This window comes from Podarcis gaigeae, assembly GCF_964106915.1.
Source record: "Podarcis gaigeae genome assembly, chromosome: 14".
Taxonomy (NCBI): domain Eukaryota; kingdom Metazoa; phylum Chordata; class Lepidosauria; order Squamata; family Lacertidae; genus Podarcis; species Podarcis gaigeae.
Window position 1 is genome coordinate 48,614,378 of NC_139690.1, and position 19,662 is coordinate 48,634,039.

Sequence of the window (19,662 nt, forward strand, 5' to 3'; positions counted from 1 at the left end):
GAACCAGAGCAGCACACGGAAACGTTGTTTACCTTCCCGCCGGAGTGGTACCTATTTATCTACTTGCACTTTGACGTGCTTTTGAACTGCTAGGTTGGCAGAACAGGGACCGAGCAACAGGAGCTCACCCCGTCACAGGGATTCAAACTGCCAACCTTCTGATCGGCAAGCCCTAGGCTCTGTGGTTTATTTTTTTTTGACTTTATCTGATGATATAAATTCCAATCCTAGTCTCTTATTTATCAGAAGCTTCCTGTGGGTCCTGGCTATATGTGTTTCTTGGAGGCATATTATGTCCAATTGTTCTTTTTTTAGAATGTAAAAAACTTGTTTTCTTTTTCGGGGAAGGTTCAAACCATTACAATTCCAGGTTAATAGTTGCAGAGACATCTTTGTTTATTGATGGGTATCTGTTCCTCCGACCGCACCCAATAATTGTTCTTCTTCGGTTGGTGGTGGTGAAGTAAGTCCAAATGATAGATTTGAAATGTCTGTTGGTTCTCTTAGGGTCACAGTCCCTTTTTGTAAGTCCTCAAAGTTTCTTTCCAAAAACTGGTCCTTGTCCTGTATTGTTTTGATCTTTATCTTCCTCCCTTTAAAGTTGAAGGACAATCCTTGTGGGAATTCCCACCTAAATGGGATGCTATTTCCCTTCAGCAGGTCAACAAGGTCTTTAAAGTAGGTCCTTACTTGCAAGATGTAACGAGGGATGTCTTTAAAAATCTGTATCTGAGAGTTTCCTATCACCAATGCCTTCTGAAAATGTAGATTTAATATTTTGTCTCTCTCTTCTCTGGATCTTAATGTGATTAGACAATCCCTCGGCTTTTTGCCTTGTCTCCTGCCCAGCCGGAAGGCTGTGGTTATCTCAAAATCTTCTTCTCCTTCCCAGTCCTCCAACCAAAATCCATGAATATTCTCTGTAAGGAATTCCTTAAGGTCGTCCTTTTCTTCCTCAGGGACAAGTCTCAGCTTCAGATTCTTCCCTTTTCTCTCAAGTTCCATCAAGGCCAAAGTTGCATCATGTTCACCCACTTTCCTCTCAATTGGAACAAATTTTCCTTTAAATTCCTCAACCGTACTTTGAGCACTCTCGGCTATCCTCCTCGTTTCTGTACCTAGGCTCTGTGGTTTAACCCACAGTGCCACCCGCGTCCTGAAGTGCCTGTAAAGGTTGGTTAAATCAATAAATCAAGTCTAAAACTCCAGAGCCCCTCAGAGGAAGGGCCAAGTTGTATTGTTCTTTTGTGTGTGTAATAAATTAGTAATAAATTCACCATGACATGCATATGAGTATATCACTCTGTCTATCTATATCTGAAGCAACTAAATACTGACTAAAGGTCCACCTATAAGCCAGAACTGTGTGTTTGGACTGGCAGTTGTTCTTCATGGTCTACATCTCAGGTCTTTCTTAGTCCTGCTACTGAAAACCCATACCTTCCAACATTTCTCCAATGATTAGGGATGTCCTATTCTTCATATTATTATTATTATTATTATTATTATTACTACTACTACTTATGCCCCACAGATCTGACTGGGTTGCCCCAGTCACTCTGGGTGGCTTCCAACACATATAAAAACATAATAAAAATTTTTAAAACTTCCCTATACAGAGCTGCCTTCAGATGTCTTCTAAAGGTTGTATAGATACTTATCTCTGGTGGTCACGTAACTCCATACCACCAACCCCCAAATGAAAATAGGGACATCCTACCATACCCTCCAACATGTCTCCCATGAAAATAGGGACATCCTAAGGAAAAGCGGGACTATTCTGGGATCAAGTCAGAAACCGGGATGGCTTCTTTAATTCCAGGACTGTCTCTGGAAAATAGGGACATTTGAAGGGTCTGGAAACCCTTTTCAGACGGTTAAAACCTAAAGAATGAATCTTGGGCCTTGTGTAAAAAAACCGGACTAGTGGACTTATGGCTCTCCTGCTGCTGTGAAACCTCACTCTAATCACTCCAAACCACATTCCACACTGTCTGGGGCTGATGCCCAGAAACATCAGGGGGGCCACAAGTTCAAACCCCCCCCCCCCGATATGAAGCAAGTTCACAACCCCAGAGCCAGAGGTCCCCCCCCACTTACAACAACAGCAAACTGGCCCATAGATATGTAATATTATGGGATGCAGAACTGGATGATGTAAGCGAGGTCTGTCCAAAGAACTTCACCAAACCAATCACTTATGTTCACTTCTGGAACAGATGGGAACTGTCAATAGAAAGTGAATTTCTAACTAGCACACATGGCCTTGAGGCAGTTCCAACAGGGGCACTGCTGACTCTTCAATAATTTGGCTGACCTACATAAAATAAACCAAAGTGGATGCCCCTGGTTAAATATTAAAACAGAGAGAAGTAACCTTGAAGCCAATAGCCCTTGCAAAAAAAATTAACTGCTGCAACAGCAGTGAACTTGGCACTGACATGATGGACTTGGCACTGTGTAGTGGGGAATGTTCTCAGTGCCCATAATGCACCTGTAAAAGGAGGGGCGTCCAAATGGACTACCTCACACGCTTGTTGTGAGGACCGCTAAAATAAAGTGCCACAAGTACGAAGGTAGAGGGATTCTGTAAAATAAAATTTAAAGACAGAAGTTTATTCCAGCTGGAAAGTATGTAACTTCACAAGAACAGTCATATGGCCAATGAGACATAGAAATGCAATCAATAACGTGTAGCTTCACATCAATAAAATACAACCAATGTATATAATCACACAAAGTACAGTGGTACCTTGGTTTACAACTATAATCTGTTCCGGAGGTCCATTTGTAAACCAAAACAGGTTGTAACCCAAGGCTTGAGTTTGCCAATGGGGCCTCCAAAAAAATTGGGTTGCAATCCAAAAAAAGGTTGCAAACCGGGACACACACTTCTGGGTTTGACGTGTTTGTAATCCAAAATGTATGCAAACCAAGGTACCACTGTAATGTGTTCTGTGCAAACATATGTATTTATTTTATATGAAGCTGTAAACGATTGTTTGCATTTGTACATCTTATTGGCCAATTGCTATACGACTGTTTGTTTAAAGTTATTTTTAGCCCTATATATGGCATAGGAATATACTCTGTCCATGGAGTACCCTGACTTCATTTTTTTGCATTTGCCAAGTGGTCTGGGAATATATTTGCCAAGTTTGTTTTCTTAGTCCAGCTGGGCCCAAGAGGACTGATATGGAAGCTTGGCAGTTCCCTTCCACCCTCCATCTCACCACTGCAAAAATGCATATTGGAGAGGATTCTCCAGAGGAACTCAATACTCACCAAAGGCCATGACGCAGGGAAGGAGAGTTGGAGCGAAGCTTGCTCGAGTTGAGATGCAAATGGAGTGTGAAAAATAATGCCTCAAAAGGGGAATGAATTCCCAGGCCAGGAGACTGTGGGTGGTCCTCTAGAAGCTCTCGTCTTGACAGCATCACAGTGCTTGATGGTTAGGCCAACTGCCTTTACGAAACCACAGAATCTGAAAAGTTTCCAAATAAAATGCGTGAGGCGATTTGCAGGTTTTCTCTTTCTCCCTCACCCACACATATTCCAGGAAAAACATTGTTCAAAGCACCAAAATCACCAGATTTTCAACCTCGCACTAGTCTGGAAAATAAGCAGTTAAAATCGGGATTAAAGCAAATTCCACAGTGAAATTCAAACTGCAGTTTTTTTCTTAACAAAGGTGGATGGACAATGCAGGAGATTTTCTTACTACAAGCAGTGCATGCATTCCAATCCTTACCTTTTGAAAGGCTGCAGTTTCTGGGCCACAGACAGATGCTTTTTCTCTTGAGATGGCTTGGTAGTCAGGTTTCGGTGCATGCAAAAACTAAAACCACATGCACCAAAACTTTGGTCTTCATTTTACATAATGTATTTATTTTGGTGTCTGGGCATTGTAAATTGCCTCAGTGCCTAGGCAGAAAGGCAGTATATACATAATACTAATAAAAAAAAAGAATAATATAGTTTCAAAGTTGACTCAAAGCATATTATCATCATATCATAATGTAAGCTATTCAGCTGTAATAGCAATCCAGCAACTGGGGTGGGGGGACTTGTAGAGGTTATTGGAATGCAGTGGTGGACAGTTAAATGTTAAATGAAAAATGGTGATGACTTTTACCAAAGAACTCTAAGAAGAACAGAGGTTGGTATAATTAATATACTTTGCGACTAAGGGGGAAAGGACTAGAAAAACAAACTTCAAAAATACCGTATTTTTCGCTCTATAAGACGCACCAGACCACAAGACGCACCTAGTTTTTGGAGGAGGAAATCAAGAAAAATATATATTCTGAATCTCAGAAGCCAGAACAGCAAGAGGGATCGCTGCGCAGTGAAAGCAGCAATCCCTCTTGCTGTTCTGGCTTCTGGGATAGCTGCGCAGCCTGCATTCGCTCCATAAGATGCACACACATTTCCCCTTACTTTTTAGGAGGGAAAAAGTGAGTCTTACAGAGCAAAAAATACGGTACTTAGTTCTAACTTCTTTGTTAGAGTCTTAGTGCCACCAGATGTCACTGCCACATCACAACAAGCAGTCAAGAGATGTACCCAGCGACACAAACTGTTCAGCCGCAGGAGTTTCTGTATTCCTTTCGCTCACTCAAGCAATGAGCAAGTGACTGAACAGGCCTCCCTTTCTTCCCAGAGGCAATAGATCCCCAGTCCCATCATGTTTTACAGATTTTAACATGCTCTGGAAAGCTGTCCTATTTTCTCAGTCGAAAGCGTTATTTAACTACTAATAAACAACAGTAAAATGAAGATCATATACAGGTTTCGATAGCCATCATCAAATAACTAAAAGGCTGTCAGATGGGAAATGGAACAAACGTGTGGTTTTTTCCTGCTTCGGAAGGTAGGACTCAGACCAATGGCTTCAAGTTACAAGAAAGGAGATTCCGACTCAACATCAAGAATTTTCTGATGGTAAGAGCTGTTTGGCAGTAGAATGGACTCTCCTTCCATGGAGGTTTTTAAGCAGAGGTTGGGTGGCCATCTGTCATGGATGCTTTAGTTGAGATTTCTGCAGTGCAAGGGGGTTGGAGTAGATGACCCTCAGGGTTCCTCTCAACTCTACAATTCTATAAGTCTTAAGCAATTAATTTTCTGAAGCAGGAAATGTTAATTTCTTCCTGCGTCTAGTAAGCTAGCAGATATGGAGAGCTAGTGTTTCAGCAAATGCTGTAGCTACTACATGCAAGGAGTTTGCTAAAACGTGCTGCCTCTGTATTGCAGTTTGAACTGGGAAAGGCCTGATTTCTACCATCTCAGCCTACCAACTACCAAAATTTGCTTTAAATTGGATTAAGAGGGGGTTAGACAAATGCAGAGGTAAGGGGTCTAGCAATGGCTATTAGCCACGATGGTGACATGGAACAACCAGGATGCTGCTGAAAACTATTTGCTGGAGAGCAAGAATGGGAGAAGGCTGTTCCCTTTGTGATTGAGGGCTTCCCACTGAGATAGCTGTTTGGTCAGCACAGGAAGCAGAATGCTGGACTACAAGGACCTTTGGTCTGAGCCAGCAAGGCTCTTCTGATGTTCTTATGAGTATCAGTATCTACCAGTTGCTACTAGCCATATAACAGCTAAATGGAGCCATAGCAGTTTCATGTCGCAAGGAAGCACACCTCCGAATGGCAGCTCCTTAGTGAAAAGACCATCATCTCCAGGTAAAGCCTGCCCATTCATGAGGCAAGTTGAGGTGACCGCCTCAGGCAGCAGGATCCACAGGGGTGGCAGATCTGGCCTCCAGGGAATATATCGCTCAATGCTGCTGCTGTGGTAGCAGTAACAGGTTGGTGCGCTCATTGGGAGCTGGATCTTCTGCCTCCTTAGCAGCAGCCCCAGTGCTTCCTCTGCAGTTGTCTTTTGGTGAATAGGAGGCATTGCAGGTCTCCCACCCTCGTTCTTAATGTATATCTTTATTTCTTTTTCCTGATGCAGATCTTCACTCACCCCTTGGAGGCACCAATGTCTGGTTCGCCTCAGGTGCCAAAATGCCTTGGGCTGCTCCCGACTGCCGGAAGCAAGATGAGCTTTGGTTGGATCTATCAGGGTTCCTCCAACACAGAGGGATCCCATGGCAGATCGAGCAATCTGGAAAGGGCTCCCTGTAGGTAACAAGTTTGAAAAGCACTGATCTAGAGCAGGCACGTCCAACTCCCAAGAGACTGCGATCTACTCCCAGTATAAAAATATCGGCTGTGATCTACCCATTGTCATTGCCAGGAGTTGTTGAGCTGCATTTTTTTAGGGAAGGGTTGACCAAAGTTGTTGAGTTTTTATTAGGGGGGGAATATGGAACACTACAGGAATCCAAAGTCAGTCAGTAGTTTAGGCATGCACTTCCCTTTACCACAAGGTATTCTTTGGAGCTATCAAAACTTTTAATTATGTTGGATGTGAAACAATCTCCCCGAATTGTGGATAATCCAAATTGAATAGAGTCTCGTAAAATCACCCATGAATTCCTACTTTGACAGCAATGGGAACTTAAAGGAAAGGGCTTGCTCTAGAATGCTCCAGCCATGCAAAACTACCGTTATAAAAAAATTGCCATGATGTTGGAGGATGTAATATTTGTGAATACCAGTTGCTGGAAACCACAGGAGGGGCGAGTGCACTTTCACCTGGGTTCTGTTCATGGGTTTCCCAAAAGAGGCATCTGGTTGGCCACTGTGAGAACAGGGTGCTGGACTAGATGGGCCACTGGCTTGATCCAGCAAGCTCTTCTTGCCTTCTGCTTAATATTTTGGCATTTCAAAGATAGTAATCACAAAGCAGATTTTGAAAAACAGCCCAGAACTGCTGGATGCACTTCAGCATTGATGGAGAAGAAGCTCACTCTCCCACTCACCCCATGTTCCTCTGGCCTTTCTTCTTTCTCCTCTAGTATTGCGTCAGTGCAATCACCACTACATTCCAAGTTGTTGTTGTTGTTGTTGTTGTTGTTGTTTTTAAATATCTTTGCACAGAGAGAGAGAGAGAGAGAGAGAGAGAGAGCACACAGATGGAAAGTTTATCTCCTTGTAGACCATTCTGCTGCTAGTGCTAGGTGACCATTTTATGCTAAAGGGTTGTCCCAGGTCTCAGAACATCAGACCCCACAGCACATAACCTACTTCCCAACACTGCTGCTTTTTTGCATTGCCATGGAACACACATTTGACTCTGCTACTTATGGGATACATTCTCCCTTAATGCTTTTATATATGGAACTCTGCCCTTAAGAGTCTGTGTGCAGCCACCTCTCCCTTCAAATTCTTGCTCAGAAACCACAATTTCTGCAAAACTTACAGTGCAAAGGTTTTAGCTTAACCTGTTAATACTCATGCCCACCTAAGAATGTACGATTGTATTTGCATGCCGCCATCCTCAGAAATCCATTGGCCTCCAGGAAAAGGCCATCTTAATGGGTCCACCACTCATGTCCATAAATGGGGGATGGGGACAACAATAATAACATCTGTGGCCTTCCAGAGGTTGTTGAGACTCGAACTGTTATCACCCCCGACCACTGACTATATTGGCTAGGGCTGATGGGAGTCGGAATTATTATTACAATTTTAAGGTACACACACACAGTATGCCACACTCCACATAAAACCAACCAGTCACCCTTCAAAATTAGGAAATATTCCCTGAAAAATAAATACACTTTATCTGAGTACACAGAGCAATACTGAAGCCATCTTGACTCTCTTAAATGACCCCAAATATTTTATCTGCAGTAGAAGTATCTTGGAAAAACTTTTCCCAATAGTTTTTCTCACTTACGCCCTCAAACCTGTAAATGGATTAACTTCCAACTTCTTTCATTCTGGTTTCTTCCCCACCCTTGGTATTCTTTGGCTCCTATATGTTAACGTGGAAAAGCCAATAAAACTTTGTATTTTCTCATGTACTTTGTACTCTTGATCTTTGCATTTGTAGGTTTTTTGGTTTGCTTTGTTCAGAGACAGCTGAAATAATATTCAAATGGATTTAGAAAACAAAGACAGGGATGCCTTTGGAAAAGAAAAATCTGCCAGGCTGAGAATTTTATATAGTTTAGCCAGTTTCTGGAAACAATAGCAAAAATTACTGTACTTTTCATGTCATATATATGGTTTGCAACCACAACTTTAAAAAAAAACAAAAACTGAGCCACTATAATATAATGTAGAATACAACTTTGTTTCAAATTATTGCACAGATGGTCACTTTTAGCCTCAGTTATTTAAATACCACGAAGACTTGAAATCTAAACAGCACTCCAGGCTGTTTTGAAGCCAAAGCCAACTTCTGCCTTTAATGCCTAAGGATTATTCCATAACCTTGATAAAAAAAAAAAATTCTGGTCTCACATGCAAATTTGCTTAGATACATTTTTTCACCTATTAATTAGGCTTAGCTTTAATTTGTTCAGGAAATTCTGGTACAGGAAGAAAGGAAAGGAGACTGGATACATTTTCAGTGCAGTCATCCGCTTGTCAAAGATTTATCCATTGTTATAAAACAAAAAACACACTGCATGTGATAAAACCTTGAGATAGGAACACACACGTTTTTCCTCCTTTTGTGTATTGCCCACAACCATTAACAGGCACCAAAACCAGCAAGGGAGGTGTTCCTTCCGGTTACTGGAAAAGCAACAACTGGCAGTTGTACAGAGCTTATGCAGATTCAAAGCTCTCAATTCCTTTAGGAAGGGATCAGGAGAGGGCAAGAGGACCATGTTGTCCTCTCCTGTGTGTATGAATTCCTAGCAACCCTCCGCATCATCACGAAACCTAATGAACTGGCTGTGACTGACTCACTGCAAACTGGTCAGGACCAAAAAAAATCTTAAAATTCATATACAGTTGTACCTCGGAAATCAAACTGAATCCATTCTGGAAGTTCAACTTCCAAAACGTTCGGAAACCAAAGAACAGCTTCCGATTGGCTGCAGGAAGCTCCTGCAGCCAATCGGAAGCCACGCCGGATGTTCAGGTTCCAAATAACGTTCACAAACCGGAACACTCACTTCCAGGTTTGCAGCATTCAGGAGCAGCATTCAGGCTTCCAAGGTACAACTGGAAGGTAAACTCATGGGATCTGAACTGGCAGTGGCTGACTAGGAATGAGACCTTGAGGTCAAAATACATATCTCAATGATGATATTGATATTATTGGGGGGTGGGGGGGAGTTCGCAAAAAAATCGACATTCCTGACATGTATTGCCAGATGCCTGGATTTTCCCAGACATTTTAACCAATTTTTGAAAATTCCGCCCAGACGCTGTTTCCAATAGACAAATCCCAGAAATGTCCGGGAAACTCCAGATGTATGGCAGTCCTATATTATACAAATCTATGGTGTGGCCGCATGTGGAATACTGTGTATGGTTCTGATTGCCTCACTTCAAAAGGGGTATTGTAGAATTGGAAAATGTTCAGAAAAAGGTAACCAAAATGATCAAGGGGGTGGAGGAAGCTCTCCCATAAGGAAAGGGTACCATATTTGCAGATTTTTGGCTTACAGGAAAGGCGATTATGAAGTGCATGGTAAGAGGTAAAATTATGTGTGACATGGAGAAAGTAAATAGAGATTTTGTTTTTCTTACTTTCTCATAACACTAGAACTTGTGGACACCCGAGGAAGCTCAGAGTGGGAAGATTCAGGATAGACAGAAAAGAAAGTACTTCTTCACACAGTGCATAAACTTTGGAAGTTGTTCCAACAAGAAGTAGTGGTGGCCACCAATGCGGATGGCTTAAGAAGATTAGACACATTAATGAAGGATAAGGCTCCCAATGGCTACTAGCCATGATGGCTATGAGCTGCCTCCACAGTTGAAGGCAGCAATGCTTCTGAATAGCAGTTGCTGGAAAAAGCAGGTGGGAAGGGTACTGTTGTGCTGATGTCCTGCTTGCTGGCTTCCCAAAGGCATCTGGTCAGCTACTGTGAGAAGAGGATGCTGCAGAAGACTGGTCACTGGCTTGATCCAGCGTGACTCTTATTTTGTCCTTAAAGCCAACCATGATTTGAAGCTGGGTTCAACAGGCACTGCGTTTGTGTCAACCAGGCAACCACTGTTAACTGTGGTGCTAATGTAAGACTTAACCACTGTTAAGTCAGGTTGTGAGAATTCACATGCAAGGGAGGAAGGACTGGGGAGAAAGGGAAGGGACAGAAGGTAGTAAAGGACCACCTTCTCTTACGATCTTCTCTAGAGACCCTTCTCCAAGTATCCTCACCTTCTGTAGCCAGGTGGGAGGCTAGCAGAGAGAGGCTAGCAGAGAGGCCTCTTCTGTGGTGGAGCCCTAATAATGGATGTCAGCTCTGGTATTCTTTAGGCCAAAATTAAGTATATAATGATATTATGGCCTTTTAACTGTATCTGGAAAGGGACACGGGTGGCGCTGTGGGTTAAACCACAGAGCCTAGGACTTGCCGATCAGAAGGTCAGCGGTTCGGATCCCCGCAACAGGGTGAGCCCCTGTTGCTCGGTCCCTGCTCCTGCCAACCTAGCAGTTCGAAAGCACGTCAAAAAGTGCAAGTAGATAAATAGGTACCGCTCCGGCAGGAAGGTAAATGGCGTTTCCGTGCGCTGCTCTGGTTCACCAGAAGCGGCTTAGTTGTGCTGGCCACATGACCTGGAAGCTGTACGCCGGCTCCTTCGGCCAATAAAGTGAGATGAGCGCTGCAACTGCAGAGTCGGCCATGACTGGACCTAATGGTCAGGGGTCCCTTTACCTTTACCTAACTGTATCTGAGCTGATCTGCAGTCAGCTGTCAGAGTAGAGCCAGGAGCTCTACGGGGGGTTCAGAGTTGGGAAGCAAAGCCAAGAGACAGAAAATCTAAAGACAGCAGAGCGAGGAAGACAGCAGTTATTCCGGCAAGGTTCCAGACAAATTGATTTACAATTATTTCTGCCTAGGAAGTCCCAAAGAGTAGCCCATAACCTGAGGTTACTTCACTTAAGGTGGTCACAGGCAAAACAGCAGGTTTCTAGCACTATTCTAGCACTGATAGCTTGTAACAGAAAGCCTTTTCTTGCTGGTTTGCCTTTTTATTTTGTTTAATTAATCAGTTATTGCATTGTACTGTGCTTTATTATCGTAAGCCACCTTGAAGCATTACATTTTTTGCAATTAAATGCATACTTCCATAAAAGCTCGCTTCCAGCCATGGGTCAGGTTGGGGAGTGTTATGCCTGCATAGGCTTTATGATAGCAAGGACTGCAGGTGGATAATTTGTTGTTGTTGGCATCTGTCTGTCATGAGAGACAATGGAGTGCGCCTCTGGGGTGAAGTCAAACTGCTGTGTGAGCAGCACCGAAATGACCTCGCTGGGGAGGTGGCTAATTAGCTGCAAGTGAAATGATAGCATTTCAAGACAGGGTTCATCTTCACTTCCATTTGTGCCGCAATTTTCTTACAGAAATGCACAGCTATGTATACAAATGTTTCATTCACACAACTGACTAATATAGGCCAAGAGCAATTGCTTTTCCTTCTGAAATACCTTCACTCTCAGCCTCCTGGCTCTCTCTCACCCAGAGCTCCACCCATCCATTCTGGCTCTCATCCAGCACCTAAACAAGCTCATAGCTCACCCACAAAATCTCACTAAGAAGAGGGGTCCTGTAAACTGCTGACCTCGCCCTGGTCTCTCACTCTAGGCTTGCCTTTTATGGGCAGGCACCAGTACCAAGATAAAGCAGATTTGGCAAGCTTCCTGGGGGGAGGGGGGAAACCCTTGTTTCTCTGCCCTCTGCACACTTCTCCTCTTCCAGCTGCTTCTCATATTGCCATTGTGGGTTAAAATATATTTGCCTCTCTTCAACACTGTACTGTGATAGAATGAAGTGGAGAGAAATCAGTGATGGGACCTGAGTATTACACCTTCCTTTCCAAAAATTGACGAAACATTTTAAAATAGCATCCTGCCCAACACAGAACTGGGTAGAAGCTTACATGTGACTTTTGGAGAAGAGGATTGAAGAAACTGGTGAAGCAATGTTTAACGATCCTCTTCCTATTGGGAATCATCTCTGCTCTTGTAGCAAGGAGGCCATTGCAGTGGGGCCCCGCAAGACGAATGTCTCGCAAGATGGAAAACCCGCTAGACGAAAGGGTTTTCCGTTTTGGAGGTGCTTCGCAAAACGAATTGCCTACGGGCTTGCTTCGCAAGACGAAAATGTCTTGCGAGTTTTTGCGGGGTTCCCCCCCCCCTTTTCCAAGCCACTAAGCCGCTTATCAGCTGATTCACTAAGCCGCTAAACAGCTGATCCGCTAAGCCGCTTATCAGCTGATCTGCTAAGCTGCTTATCGGCTGATCCGCTAAGCCGCTAATCCGCTAATGGGCTTGCTTCGCAAGACGAAAAAACCGCAAGACGAAGAGACTTGCGGAATGGATTCTTTTCGTCTTGCGAGGCACCACTGTATTCCTAATTTTGGAACCTGTGGTAGCCAAGGGTCTTGCCTGTGGCACTGTGTGGGGTCATGCTCCTTGCAGCCTTTCCAACCCACGGGCTCATCATGGCATCTTGGCTGCCTCTAGCAAGCATACTACTCTTCACTGGAGGAGAGTTGCATCTTGAAAAACAGGATTTTTCTTTTCTTTACAAGTAAAAGCGACCAACAATCAGCAACATCATTATGTAAAAGCCGCCTTTTCTACAGTGTGAGAGAGACAGGAGAAGCCATTTGCATAGCTATTTTCTTGACAGTGGGCTTTAGCTTCCAATATGCCCACACAGCATATATGCCCACACAGCATAATTTCCAATATTCCCACACAGCATATATGCCCATACAGCATAATTTCGTGGTGACAGCAGCCACAAAATTAAAAGACGCCTGCTTCTTGGGAGAAGGGCAATGACAGGCCTAGACAGCATCTTGAGAAGTAGAGACATCACCTTGCCAACAAAGGTTCGTATAGTTAAAGCTATGGTTTTCCCAGTAGTGATGTATGGAAGTGAGAGCCTGACCATAAAGAAGGCTGATTGCCAAAGAATTGATGCTTTTGAATTATGGTGCTGGAGGAGACTCTTGAGAGTCCCATGGACTGCAAGAAGATCAAACCTCTCCATTCTGAAGGAAATCAGCCCTGAGTGCTCACTGGAAGGACAGATTGTGAAGCTGAGGCTCCAGTACTTTGGCCACCTCATGAGAAGAGAAGACTCCCTGGAGAAGACCCTGATGTTGGGAAAGATGGAGGGCACAAGGAGAAGGGGGCGACAGAGGACAAGATGGTTGGATAGTGTTTTCGAGGTTACCAGAATGAGTTTGACCAAACTGCGGGAGGCAGTGGAGGACAGAGGTGCCTGGCGTTCTCTGGTCCATGGGGTCACGAAGAGTCGGACACGACTAAACAACATGCCCACACAGCTTTTGTCTTGTGGCGTACGGAAAGAAATAACACTGTAACAATTGGAGGCTTATATTTGCAGCCTCAGGTGGCAAGTGGGCAGCTGCAAACTTACTCAGCTCGGCCGAGGGGGATGTGATGTAAGTGCACCAGCCCCATGCTGCTTTTGCGGGTAGTGCTGGGCCTGCAGGGTGCACAAGCTGCCACATCCCTCCTGGGCGCCTTCCACTTGGAGGATGGTTGAGCAGGGACGCAGTGGGTGTGCATTGCCCCTGCACTGCTTTTGCAATCAGTGCTGGGCCTACAGGGTGCCCAAGCCTCCATGCCCCTCCTGGGTGCTCTCCAGTGCGTACCTTTTGCACCCTTCTTGGCCGCCAGAGGGAGGCTGGGGGGAGGGGGGAGCAGCAGCTTGGGCAAGCTGCAAGCCGAGCCCCGCACTGGGATTTCAGGAAGCCCGGGCTTGTGTGCCACCTTACACTCTGTGCCTGATGTGCTGCCCCAAAGGATAAGTGCCCCCTGAGGTGACCCACCTCCCTCTCTGCCCCTCTAGCTACGCCACTGTCATCATGTAAGGGCTGCCCATGCCTGTAACTGTTGTTATCAGGTTCTCAGGTTCTTTGAGTCTGGCCTGTGGTTGACACCTGGGTGGACTGTGTGAACCCCAGCCTCAGAGTCCTTTACAGGCAGAGAAGGGAACTTCAATAGGCAACACTCAAACCTGTGCAGGCACCACAAATCCTCTGTATTGGTCTTGTCACATCAAAACCAGGCATTCTGCCATTGCCAGGTCAAAAGCTCAGGACTTGCTGCTCTTTCAAGACCTGTCTTACAGCCCCAGACTCAAAACGACTGACCTCAGGGACATTGTGCTGGAGAATATGCATTTTTAGATTTGTATTGAGTACAGCTGTGCATAGCTCTAGCCTGGTCCTGGCAGTGATCTATAATATCTTTCACATATGGGTGGCCAACTGGATGAGATAAACATTAGAATGACTGATTTATGCATATTATTTCACTCTAACAATTAACCAACATCAACTTTGTTGGACTGGTCATGTTGTGCGGATGCCTGATTATTGTCTTCCAAAGCAATTACTCTATTCTGAACTTAAAAATGGAAAGCGTAATGCTGGTGGTAAACAAAGGAGGTTTAGAGACTCTCTCAAGGCAAATCTAAAAACTGAAGTATAAACACCATCAACTGGGAAACACTGGTCTGTGAGCGCTCCAATTGGAGGACAGCCTTTACCAAAGGTGTCGTGAGCTTTGAAGATGCTCCAACTCAGGATGAAAGGGAGAAACATGCTAAAAGGAAAGTACATTTGGCAAACTGTCCACAGTCATTTACAGACCTGTTAAAACCATGTTCATGGAAGACAATCTTACTTGGTTATGAGTGATCGCCAAAGAAGATATCATCAACCTTGTAAAAAAATGAGCAGCTCCATAGCATACACTTTACACAAGTCCTAAGAAAATTCAATAGTGGGGTGCTTTGTTTTGTTTTTAAAATGCTTCAAAAATCAGAACTGGGGTTCAAACAATATCTCAGCTTTGTACGTTAGGAGAATGTGGGAGGTCTGTGTTCTTGCAACAACTATGGCAATAAGGAGATTTTGTTTAATTTTCTTGCTCATTTTCGATTATTATGCTAAGTTTATAAATCACTGAAGTATGACTGACAAAGTGTGAGGTCAATCTACTTTCACCTTTCTCTACAGTTCAACTAATGGCAATGGGCCAGACTTCTGAAGTGCTGGTTAAATAATACATACGCAATACATCTTTCCCAATTTAAGATGATGGATCTATTTCCCTAGTACAATTTTATTTATAAAGCAATGGTTTCAAATTAAAAATGAGAACAGACATCATAGATCTCTGAAATTTACAATGTGTGGCAAAGACCAGTCAAATTAAAGGGAAGACCACTACATTGACACTGCTTTTAGCAATTAGCACCATAATCAGAGGCAGATCTACTGGGTTCAGCAGTCCTCAGGAATGATTTGGTTTTATACTGCATCAATCCCTGACTTCAGCATTCTCTTACTACCATATATGAATTCTCCCAGACACACATACACAATGATTAACTCATCTGAGAGCCAATTAGAGCTGGCAAACGACCATTCAATTTTGTGCTCTATGCATATACTCTTTGTATTGGATTTTAGGTTTATTATTAACACAACAGGGTGATTTGACTCACATAATTTTGCTGAACCCTGCCCCCAGTTTTCGCTAGACCATGTTAAAAGAAATAACTGGAAGATATAAATGTGCAGGCAAACAGGCCAGATAACCCAAAGAGTTCCTGGATCTCTGCATGACTGAGCCTAAGGTTTCAGACATAGTGAAATCATGCTATTAAGGAATTGATGCCATCCACATTCCAACCATAAATTGATACAGTGGTACAGAAAGTTGGCTCAATTAATGACAATTAAAAGTCTTCTCACAGCAGAACATTATAATCACTTGGGTCATCCTGGGTGGTCTATGCAGGTCTATACACAGGATGACTCTGAATGTTGTAATATTTGCAGCTTTACCAACAAATACAAACTTAGGTAGTGTACACCATCTGAGGGATGTGGGTGCCACACAAACCTCAGTTTTGTTTTTAATAAAGATCTGCATTGCACATAGGAGACAAATCACCTGCTATTTTTGTGTTCTTTGATTTTTCTGCTTTAAGTGATCAACAGTACTTGGAATTATTTAGTTCAGTTGAACAAAGTTCACTTAACCAGTTCAATAATCTGTGAATGCCACCCGAAAATCATTCCCATAACTGCTGCCTAAACTAAAGGTGAATTAAGTTCATTCTGGGGCAGAAGTTTCTGCTAGTTCACATTCACTTCCCCCATCCAACCACAGCTGGTCTGAACCATTAGTTTTCATTTTTTTAAAAGTCAGTTGCATATCCATAAAGGAAGTTAGAAAGCAAAACTCTGGGCAACATTCTAAAGCTTATTAGGCAGATATGGAGTAAGCGCTGTTGCTACGGTCTTTTAAGTCACTTAATCACTGTAGCTAAGCAATCAGAAGGAAGGAATGTGAGGTGTTTTCAGCATCTTCTCTGCTGAAAGGATTCTCTGGCTTCTAACAAGAGTAGCTTGCAGGGTGCAGTACAGGTTCAGGAACAAAGCAGATGACGCCTTGTGCCTTTAACAGCTGTGTAGAGGCAGGGAAATCTTTTTTCTAGTATGTAAGTACAATTCTGAGAAAAGCTGTCTGTCATACATTTGATTACTTGTGTGTGGCCCTGATTTGCTTTTGAATCCTATACTTCAGCACAGCAACTGAATTCTGAATGTTGATTTTCTTTCTCTGCCAAGAATGAACTTTTTATGAACTAATGTTTGGATGACCTTGAACCAGTTCTTTTTGTGAAAGGATGAGCTTGAACCAGAACTAGTTCCTTTTTGGAGAGGATGAACTTGATTCCAAACTAGTTCCTTTTTAAAAATGAACTTTTGAAGAACTGGCAATCAATATACAGTAGTACCTCCGGTTACGTAACCCTCTGGTTATGTAAACTTCAGAATGCGAAAGCGGCAAAACCAGAAGTATGTGACCGGGTTTCACCGCGCACGCATCCGCAGAAGCGGTCCTCAGGTTGCGGAAACCTCGGGATCTGACCAGATCTCCAGAACGGATCCCGTCCGCAACTGTACTGAGGAATATAAGACACCAGAAGAAGGGAGGAAATGAGAGAGAACAATAGAAAAGTTAGTCAGGTAGTCCAGAAAATGTATGTGATGGGTTTTGCTGCCTCCCACTGCTTTGCTTTCTGTCTCTCTCTTTTTCTCTGATTCATACATACCTTGGCTTGTTCCAGTATATTAAATTCCATTATAGTTACTGTATTAGCATAGCACATATTGATTCACTTAAGTATTTGGCTCTCAGATGAAGTTGTCTTAAAGGGAATGCAATATGTTAGCAACTTTCAGAATTCCTAATATCTTCCATGCTTTTTCCAAGAACTCTAGCAAGTCAAGCTGGTGATGGGTTGTCAAAAACCTAGACAAATGCTACAATTGAAAACAGTAAAAGGTTTCTAAAATCTGGTAACCAAAGTTAGACAACAGTTCAATTAGCACCTGTGACATTTTAGTAATAGATATGTTTGTCATTCCAGCTCTCTGAATTCACTATTCCTGCATGATTATTTGCAGAAGTCTTCTCTCTTATGATAAGGATGGACTGCCAGACAAAACAACTGAATGCAAGGTTTACTCATCAGGAAAACAATCACACAAGGACAGTATGAAGGCCCGGTATGCACCAAAATGGCAACAATGTATCCTTTTATTGATGATAACACATGAAAGAGTCCATAATTTTGTTATCTCACATGAACATGTAGGTAATTAAAATAAAAATCTGCCAGAATTTTGGACCCTTGAAGTGGTATTATCCTTTGGGAATCGAGTAACTTCTTGGAGAAAAAACATTCTTGAGGTCCTCCCAGTTGAAAACTGCAATCAGGGCCTTGAAATGTTTTTGAGGTGATTATCTATCATCTGAGGAAGATCTTCAAAACAGGACCTTATCTGGAAGCCTGTCTGCTGTCAGCTTAAAATAATGCTTGGAGCATTCTTCAATACAGTACAATTACATTTGTGCTTTATGGTTCTTTGTAAGCCTTGCTGAAATGTACTTTGCAAGTGTGATGATATTTTGTCTACTTTACTGTAAACTTCTCATAATTGTTGTTCTTACAGTTGTGTGCATTTCAGCACTATTTTGTGGTTGCTGATTAAAAGAAACAAAACTTTCAAGAAAAATAAAGGAAGACGAACATAAGCCAACAGCTTCCAAACCTTCAACTTTGACTACAAGTTGAGTAATGAAACCTGCAGTTAACAGACTAAAGACGCCTCAAGCAATTAAAGATTTCAGCTGCTTCAATGGAAGTTAATCATTTCAGTTGGGTTTAAAACCATTATTATGGAGGGAATTGCCACTAACAGATGCAAAACCCTTAATAATAATTATGTAGGAAAAAGCTAAAGGAAATAGTTCCCAAAAGAAGAGCAGAAAAATACTGGTAGGAATCAATGTCTTGTTGCTGCTGCTGTTTTAATACGGATCAATTATTTTTCATCACCTTTGCAATACTGGAAGAAATTTGCTTAAAAAGAGGGAGGACAAAGATGGGGGGGGGAATACTGCTTTTGAAAGAGAGTTTGAATTTCACAGGGCTGCTTAAAGGCTAGGAACTATATTCAGCTCTGGTCCTGTAATAAATGCAGATATATGGGTGTGGGAAGGCTTGATAGGATGGTGTTTTCATGATAACAACTGTAGAACTTTTCGGATCCGCTCACATTTCTCCAGTTGGCTTGAATCTTCTCTTTCAGAATTGTCATATTCCTTCATGACGGCTTCTGCTTTCTGCACAGTTACGTCTCGCGCACTGCCTTGGAGTCCTTCAAGGTACCGAAGCAAAATGGAAAAATATTCATCAGGAACCTTCACAATGAAAAGGAAGAGAAAGTGAAGGATCCGTTATTCAATGACTTTGGGTTGAGACACCAGCAACACAGATAGAATGGTGTTTAAGTTAAACCATGCCTCCCACTGGGGGAAAAAATCTTTTTTACTGAAGACTTTTCATGGCGACTGCAGGCAACAGGACTGATTCTAAGATTTTCAATATTATCACCTTCATGAGGAGTAACCACCACCCCAGGAAAACATTTTTCAGAACCTTCCACATGGTCATACTGATGTGAGCTAAGTATTTAAAGGGGTATTAAAAGTTCACTCTATACTTAGCTGGATAATTTATTTATTTTTAATTTGCTCTTGTCTACACACACAAAAAACCCTTATACAAGTACACAGCCATAAAATGTACTGCATGACTGAGGTCAGTCCAAATCTCTCAGCGTACCCTGCCTCACATCTTGTTTTTAAAATGGAACAATGGCTTAAACTCCTTGGAGGAAGGGTGGGATAAAAATACAAAGTACACAATGGTGATTTCCTTAAAAACACCACTGCTCCCACACTGGACCAACAGTCTTCAAAGGAACTGAATACAGAGGGCTAGGAGAGTTCACATTAAGCCAACCCCCTCCTTCTTCTCCTGTTGATGAAATTCTTGGAAGTCGGATATAAAGGCATAGGACAGATCCCAGGCTTTTAATTTCCAACTATACCCATGCGGTGCCTTCTAAGAAACCGGTAGCCAGCTCGCCCCATGCCCAAACTGGAAACAGGGAGGGGTTAGGGGAAAGACGACATAGAACCACACACACAAAAAGGAGTGGAAAC

General features: G+C 42.9%; 1 protein-coding gene and 1 long non-coding RNA gene across 5 annotated transcripts in view; one reads left to right on the forward strand and one right to left on the reverse strand.

Annotated features, from left to right (window-relative positions):
- The first annotated feature begins 4,490 nt into the window (after positions 1–4,490).
- Positions 4,491–18,544, forward strand: LOC310831378. Its single transcript, XR_014557825.1, has 2 exons — positions 4,491–4,944; positions 17,519–18,544. It is a non-coding gene; the product is annotated as an uncharacterized lncRNA (long non-coding RNA).
- The window catches only part of CHLSN (cholesin), a 143,161-nt gene continuing 141,169 nt past the window's right edge, over positions 17,671–19,662 (reverse strand). For all 4 annotated transcript variants that reach the window (XM_083711856.1, XM_083711853.1, XM_083711855.1 and 1 more), the window contains one exon: positions 17,671–18,855. In XM_083711856.1, coding sequence (XP_083567982.1) covers positions 18,673–18,855 — 183 coding nt within the window. In that variant the 3' untranslated portion in view covers positions 17,671–18,672. The remainder of the gene's footprint in view (positions 18,856–19,662) is intronic.